This window comes from Anarrhichthys ocellatus, unplaced genomic scaffold (genome assembly GCF_004355925.1).
Source record: "Anarrhichthys ocellatus isolate YVR2014 unplaced genomic scaffold, GSC_Weel_1.0 scaffold28, whole genome shotgun sequence".
Taxonomy (NCBI): Eukaryota; Metazoa; Chordata; class Actinopteri; order Perciformes; family Anarhichadidae; genus Anarrhichthys; species Anarrhichthys ocellatus.
Window position 1 is genome coordinate 1,942,509 of NW_022280058.1, and position 7,738 is coordinate 1,950,246.

The 7,738-nt window shown below is 42.0% G+C and overlaps 2 protein-coding genes across 3 annotated transcripts in view; one reads left to right on the top strand and one right to left on the bottom strand.

The window, feature by feature from the left end:
• chtf18 (CTF18, chromosome transmission fidelity factor 18 homolog (S. cerevisiae)) overlaps nt 1-3,317 on the top strand; it is an 11,682-nt gene extending 8,365 nt beyond the window's left edge. For both annotated transcript variants that reach the window (XM_031863051.1, XM_031863052.1), the window contains exons 19-22: nt 54-198; nt 288-386; nt 1,504-1,573; nt 3,063-3,317. In XM_031863051.1, coding sequence (XP_031718911.1) covers nt 54-198; nt 288-386; nt 1,504-1,573; nt 3,063-3,184 — 436 coding nt within the window. In that variant the 3' untranslated portion in view covers nt 3,185-3,317. The remainder of the gene's footprint in view (nt 1-53; nt 199-287; nt 387-1,503; nt 1,574-3,062) is intronic.
• Nucleotides 3,253-6,721, bottom strand: gng13a (guanine nucleotide binding protein (G protein), gamma 13a). The gene is made up of 3 exons (XM_031863078.1): nt 6,236-6,721; nt 3,832-3,939; nt 3,253-3,690 (listed from the first exon to the last, which is right to left on the bottom strand). The coding sequence occupies exons 2-3, from the start codon at nt 3,927-3,929 to the stop codon at nt 3,585-3,587; spliced, it is 204 nt and encodes a 67-aa protein (XP_031718938.1). The 5' UTR covers nt 3,930-3,939; nt 6,236-6,721; the 3' UTR covers nt 3,253-3,584.
• Nucleotides 6,722-7,738: the final 1,017 nt, after the last annotated feature.

The window sequence follows — 7,738 nt, forward strand, 5'->3', positions numbered from 1 at the left end:
TGTGTGTGTGTGTGTGTGTGTGTGTGTGTGTGTGTGTGTGTGTGTGTTTGCAGGCGTGTCGAGGAGGTCGTGAGGTTTCCGGGTCTGCCGCCGCGCCGTCAGCTGACGTATCAGGCCAAACAAACCATCGGCAGAGAGATGGAGCAAGAGAAGATGAGGCGAGCCGAGCAACTGATGCTGCAACGAAACCCTGCAACCGTGAGACAGTTAGGTTGTGTTATAAACGGCTCAGCCTGTAGACGAGTTAATAAGCTAACGTGTTTCTCATCTGCTGTGTCTGTGTTAAGCCGCAAGAGGAGGGAAAAAAGAGGGCCGCTCCTACATCCACCAGGAACCACCAGCAGAGGCTGGAGAACATCGTCAAACAGACCACAGTGGAGATCAGGGTGAGACACACACACACGCACACACACACGTGTTTTTCTCACTTCGGAGGACATTACATCGCCTTACATAGATTCCCTGGAGATGCACCCTAACCTTAACTCACGTAATCTCAACTATAGACTTAATATTAATGCAGTTTGATGGTTTAACTTGTGGGGACACGTTTTTTTAATTTTTTTTATCCACAGAAGTGATTCTCCATAATCTGACTACGTCCCCACAAAACCATTAATACAAGTACACAGCTTCCTGTGGTCAGTGATGAGCTGAATATGAATGAGAGCAGTGTAGAGCGGCGGCCACAATGGGTCAGTGGGGCACGCTCACAAAGCAAAGAGAAGCTCAGATTACACACAGAGGGAGAGTGACTTCATTCCCTGCTCAGGTAGACGTTACTCCACTATATCTTTACACAGAAAATAGTTGTTTTCTGCTATAATAATGCTCTGAATGTCGTATATTGCTCTTTAAATATTGATGTCAGTTCATGTAAGTTTTACTTTAATGTCATTTGATTTGTTACGCCATTAAATATATTCTTTTATCCCATACAACATGTATACATGTGCACATTTTAAGCTGAAAATGTCACCACCATAGATATTATGAACATGGATTGATCAACTAAAAAGATTAAAGCATTTCAGCTGCAACACTTTCAGTCTTAAGACCTTTTTTTGTTCCTACAGGGTGTGTTTTTCAGGGACTGACCATTTCTGCTTATAGTTTTGACCTTTTTCTTTGGTTATTTAATCCCCTAGTTGAGTCGGGGATCAGCACTGTCTGAGCGTCCCGTGGTCTTTATGTGTTAGTTGGTGCCGGCAGGTGGAGCCAGTATCTGTTTGCCCTGAACCATCAGAGCCCCTGTGGCTGAGCTGCAGCTCTAGTGCTTCAGGAATAGAGAGAACCTCTAGAGGGCAGAAATGAGGATAATGAGGAGCCACTGGGTTACAGTCCCTCATGGCGAAACTGTGAAATCAGGCTAATGAGAGATGGTGTGTGATGTGATCGTTCCTTGTCATTGACCTCCTTCTTGAGGACGGTGTTCCAGAAACTTCCTGACTAAACCTCATCCTCATCCTCACGCTGTGTTTTGTGTGTTTTCATGTCTTGCAGCCGGAGGTGGACTTCTTTGGTCGAGTTGTTGTCCCCAAACCCCAGAAACCGCAGCCCACCTCAGAGACAGGTACTGTAGAACCCTCGGACTGTGCGACACCAGTGTGGCGTCAGAAAGTGGACACAACTTTGGAGCATATTATTGTTCCTCTGTGACTTCTTATAATATCCAGTAATAAACAATATGCAGTATTTGTCATTTACTGCATGAACATCAACATCAACCACAGAAACCTGTTCCTTTTAACTGTGGAGGAAAAACAGGTTTAAACAAATATTAGTCTGAGTCAAAGTCGTCTTAGTTTGGCTCACAGGTGTGTGCAGGTCGGTGATTACTGTAATTGCAACTCAAAACATGCTTTGCACAAATACCTGTTGCTTTTTATTCAGTCGTTGACAGCGGCCAAGATTCAGCGCTCGGCGCTCCAGGAAAAGTGGATCCATTAAAACCACTCGCGTTCCTGAAAGCACTGCATTACTGAAGTGGATCGGTGGGATGGAGAAGCAGAGCTGTGGCTGTTTGTAGGTCAAAGTAGGATCAACAACGGGGTCCGCAGCTCTCCTCTTCATTTTCACATGTTTGATTAATCAAAAGCAAATGCTATGCTTGCATGAGAGCCCCGAGGGGTCACGCAGATGTTTCTGCATATTTCAACAATCTTTCGTGAAATGTGGCGAGGTGAGTAAAACACCGGTTGATGGAAATGATGAGTCAAGTCGGTGATATACGGAACGGCACACTGGGCTGTGAGTCGGACTCCAGTTAATGCTCATTTTCAGTATTTGTTATTTTAGCCTCTAGAAGACAGAACATAGGGTTTGTTTTTCATCACAACTTCTCGGAGCTAAAGCTGATAAAAAGGTGAAATGTTGAGAGAAAAGGTATTCAGGTTTTCTAATCATACGAGAGAGCTTCAAATCCTCCCACTGGGGAAGTCGTTTATTTTTGTCTCTTGAGAGGATTAGATTAGAGCTGAATCGATTAGTTGATCAAATTAATCCGCGACAGTTTTGGCAATCAATTAATGGTTTAAGTCGCACTCAAAGCTAAAATGATAGAAACTTACTCGATCCGGATTCTAAAACTGTGAGTATTTGTACCCGTCTATGAAAATAAACTGAATATTTGTTGAGGTTCAGAGAAAACACTGGGCTTTGGGAAATTGTGATTTCTGACATTTTTGTTTTTAGCATTTCTTGTCTGTTTTATCTTTTACTTTGCATTTCGTCTTTTGTTGTGAAGCAGAAAAGTGCGATATAAATAACTATTATCATGATTAATAATCAATGCATTGAGCAAACAATCGCCAGGTTAATTTATTTATTCATTGACTAGTCATGAGGTCACTTGAGAGAAGCTTTAAAGGCAATCGGCCGTGTAGTCTATAAAACTCTATATTACCGTCTTATTTTTTATTTAAAATGTCTATTTTATATTTGTGATTCATGACTTTTGCAGTACTTGTTTTTTTGTGACGCACCAAAACAACACACCACAATAAACCTGATTCTGAATAGAAAAGCACCCAATAATAACGGCTCCTTCCCTTTCTCTGCAGGTGAGAAGTGTGCTGCTGTTTGTATGGGGAAGGCGGTGGGCGACAGTGACGTGTGGTTCCGGTTCAACGAGGGCATGTCCAACGCTGTCAGACGAAATGTCTACATCCGAGAACTACTGTAACACACACACACAGACACAACCGCCTGTATGTCACATGTAAGCGCATCAATAAATCTAAAATCCAGCTGTTAAATTCAAAACAGTCTTTATTTTGATTGACAGTGTAAAGAGCCAATAAAAACGTGTTGTTGAACATTTCTCAGCAGTCCATGAAAACAAACCTCTAGAAAGCTACTCGGTGCTGCATGCTCACACACAAACACACAGTAGTCTTTACATAAATTAAAAGCATTCAGGAGTCTCCCAATAAATAAACATGATGATAGCAATAATGTGTGTGTGTGTGTGTGTGTGTGTGTGTGAGAGGGGGAGAGAATGGGTGGGTTAGTGCAGCGTGACTTTGCGTGGGAGTGCATGATTCTTTAGTTTATATGCATCTGTGATTGTGTGTGTGTGACCATTAGAGGATCACACACTTGCCCTTCTCCACCCAGGGGTTAGCTCTCATCAGCTCAGGGTTCAGAAATGGATCTTCACAAACACAACCCTCGATCCACTTCACCAGCCTAGAAATAGACAAAACACTGTGAGCACGAATCTGATCCTCAATACTTAAGAGAGAGTGTGTGTGTGTGTGTGTGTGTGTATGTATGTATATATGTATATATGTGTGTGTGTGTGTGTGTGTGTGTGGACTGCACACTCACTCAGTAACGGTGATGGAGGATTTCTCTCTGTTGATTGCCAGCTGATACTGAAGGCTTTCCACTTCTCTCCTCATCTGTGGAACGTCTAACTCCTCCATGATGCTACTGCTGTTCACAAAAAAGAAACGCACACAACACACTTTATATGAAAATGTAGGTGGAAATCAAGATATATCAAATGTTTTGTGTGATTACAGTTAAACACATGATATATCGTTTTTATGCCGCAAGGGGTCGTGATGTTGTGTAGTAGCAGTGTTGCATCATGGGAGTTGTCTTCCTTTTCCCAGTTAGTTCATCGTCGGGAGATTTTTCCTGCAGCGGTCTCCTCTCCAAAAACAACCCGACCCGGTGATTAAAAACCCCTCGTCTGGTCACAACCAGTACACATTTGCAACCACAGAGTGTTTCCCTTCACTTTATTTGAATAATTCTTCAAGGTCCTTTAAGAATTAAGAGCAGATTAGAGGAAAGTTAGTCTGGAAAAAGCATATTTCGAAGGGAGAAATATTTTCTTCTTGTTTTCTTCTCTTGTGACCCTTCAGATAAATGTTGTGACCCCTCGGTGGGAACCACTCTGTTTGATATGTTTATGACGATAATGGAGAAACCCGTATGAAGACCAGATGGCAGCCGCTCTGGAGAGCTTCACCAGAGGGAAGAGGTTAACGGGACACATTCATTTTGAGATAGTTGCTGTCAAAATGCTACACTGACCTATTGATGTAACCTGCCGTGAGTAGTTTAAAAAAAAAAAAGATCGTAACTACTTAAGTGTCTGTACCTCTAGTGAGGGACACTGTTTGGCATTTTTGTATCTGATGGAAGATGTTGAACCTTTAAATAACTGTAGAAATACTCTATTTAACAGCAAATCTCATAAAAACACCAAAAGTAGATTTTAAAATGTTCTTTATACTAATATATAGCCTATTTATTTGGGGACTATTTACATTGGCGGATTAATACACATTTGGTGCTCTGTTGAGTATTTATGGCAGCAGCGGGATCAACTGAATAATCTGAAGTGCTCGTGTTCATCGTAATGAAGGAACATGTCAGCCAGTGTAACCGTGTGGTGCACTAATGTGGTTTTAACTGTTTTTACAGCACAGAGGGATAATAAATATCAGGCTACACACACAACACTGGTTAGAATAATCAATTCATTGTTTTGGTATTTTTATTGGATTTTTTTGGACCAAAGAAAACTAAGGAAGTATTTAGTATTTAATTCACAGGAGAGTATACAAAGAAATGGGCTTTAACATGTGGTTATTTCATGTAGACTCTTAATTTATTCATTGAATTAACAGAAACACATGCTATTTTGTGATACACATCGTTATTGAGCTATGAAATGACCTATATCATATTAAATTCTGGCCACATCGCCCCAGTTTGTGATGCTGTCGAACTACATTGTATTATACAAAGAGGTTTGTTCGACACATTTATTCCTCATTGATAAATAACACACATACCTATGTATGATGCAATACTGCTCAACAGCACACAGAACTACATCCTCCAATGTCATCCCAAATGAATCCACACCAAACGGAACATTATAACCTTCGTTGATTTATTTATTGTCGTGCTGTTGTTTTAGACTGCATTAGTTTTAGCCTGGTGTACCTAATAAACTGGCAACAGAGTGTACTCGCACTGTATACTTTCAGAGTAACCGTCAGGTAAATGGAAACACTGAAGTACAAATACCTCGAATGCACGGCTGTAGAGGAAACGGCACATTAATGCAGCGTTATACCACAGAAGTACATTAGAAAGGTTTTTATAGTCAGCTTGAGTACAATATTTACAGAAATGCCCGTTGTTACATTCCTCTAAGGTTTAAGATTTTAAGTATTTATACTTTAATTGTAAAGTGTGCCCCACCCTGCCACAGGCCACATTACAGCAGAGAGAGAGAGAGAGAGAGAGAGAGAGAGAGGGCCCAGATGAGAGTTCAGGCCGACCAGGATCAGTTAAGTCTTCTCTACTGGAACTGTCTCTCCCTCCTCCTCCTCCTCCTCATCTTTTTAATGGATCTAAGTAAGTCCGCTGCCTGCCTGTCTCCTCCACCAGCATCCATCCTCCCGTCTCACCAGCAGCCAGATGTTCCATTAAAAAAAAAGGCCATCATTTAATCATAACATCCTCCAAATGTGTCACAGTGACATCAGCCTCCATCGGCTCACCGAATCTGGGATATTTCAGGCTGCTGATCGCAAATCTACACTTAAATGAAGTCGTAGGAGGATGAAGCGAGCACAGCTGGTCACAGTGTAGCTAAAACATCGTGTCAAACGCATTTGTATCGTGATTATGTGTCAATGGAAATGCTTACCCACCCCCCTCCACACACACACATACACACACGCAAACAAACAACCGCTCTTACCGTCAGGCCTACCGGAGAGGACCGCGGGTCGATTTTAGTGTGCAGCCGGCTGATGGGAGATGCAGACGGGGCTTTGACAGCGACAACAGCAGCTGGTAGTCGGGAGTCGGTGGAGTTTTGCCCGGCGGAGGAGTCCGGCTTCAGTGCAGGAGGAGGAGGAAGAGGAGGAGGAGGAGGCTGTGTGTGTGTGTGTGTGTGTGTGTGTGTGTCGGCTGGCCACGGTGCAGGGCACTCCCCTGCGCTTCTCTCTGGTAGCGACTGGATGCGGGATGCGCAGGGCGGAGGAAAAGGAAGCCGCGCCGCCTGGTTTGACAGTCAAACGAGCGGCTGGAGCCGAAGACGCACCTGTATGGAAATCTGGACACACGCGCCAGAGGGACACGCAAATGAGGACCCGCCCTTAGACATGAAAACACCTAGATTTTTAATTTTTTTTTAATTCATATGACCGGATGTGTCGGTTTCTGTGGTAATAGGCTACGAGAGATTCCCCTGAGATCTGTGCTAAAATTAGAAATGAGGTTAAAGAGCGAAGTCACCGGAAAAATCCGAGATGGGACAAAATGTCTCATCCCTGGTTCCACATCGACTCCCTTTAGTGTTACAACTGAAGTACCGAGCTGTAGTGTAGACAAACGTTTCGAGGTGTGAAACCTCAGATTCTTCACTCAAATCTCAGGCTCATGTAGTTTAAATTAAATTTGTGTAATTATATACTCTGTTAATCTGAAATCCAAATGTCAAGTCCCTCCTAAATTTATTCCAGTCATGAAAATAGGGGCCAATAGGAGCTAGATTTTACATTGTTCTATGAAACCTTTAAATGTTTTACGCCAATGATGGAAACACCCAACTTTACAGCTCCTCAGTTATGGGAATATACAAATCTATGGAGGTTCAAACAGATTGTGCCTTCAAGTCACAATCGCATGACAAATTGTTTATTTGGATGCGTTCTGCTAACACCAATGCCAAGTATCCAGCAATGTTTATATTAACATGTATAACTTATATAAATATGAAAACTGTTAAGCAGGTCTGTAGCCAACTGGGTCATATAACACCTTCAGTTAAAGCATTTCTGGCAAGCAAACCACTTCCATTATCTGTCTTATGATTACTGTTATTTTTGGGGCACAAATACTACATAAAAAGTATACAAAGGGTTCCCAGTTTCACCACAACAGACTACAGAGAAAACAGTTAAGAGTTACTGTTTATTTAAACAAAAGACAGGTTCAAATAGTATTAAAGCAATTACAGCAGTTTTATTCACTTCTTTTTAAATATAAATGTAGTTTCTTTCTTCAGGTTTGTTCCGTTTGCTTGAGGGCATCAGTTATCTGGTGTTGGGGCACCTGGACAAAAAAAAAAAAAAAAAAAAAAAAAGGGACAGATCAGACCAGAACAACCTGTGTGACACAGAAATGTGATCATTGTAGCCTCAGAATAAAGGTAGAATCAGGAGCTGGAGTTCAGCTCTCATAGTAGGTGTCAGAAAAG

What these genes read in the sequence shown, in the direction of transcription:
- gng13a (XM_031863078.1), bottom strand. Translation starts at nt 3,929, where the DNA reads ATGGAGGAGTTAGACGTTCCACAGATGAGGAGAGAAGTGGAAAGCCTT. An exon ending in TCCTCCATCACCGTTACTGA is followed by an intron (nt 3,691 to 3,831) that starts GTGAGTGTGCAG and finishes GTCTATTTCTAG; the next exon opens with GCTGGTGAAGTGGATCGAGG.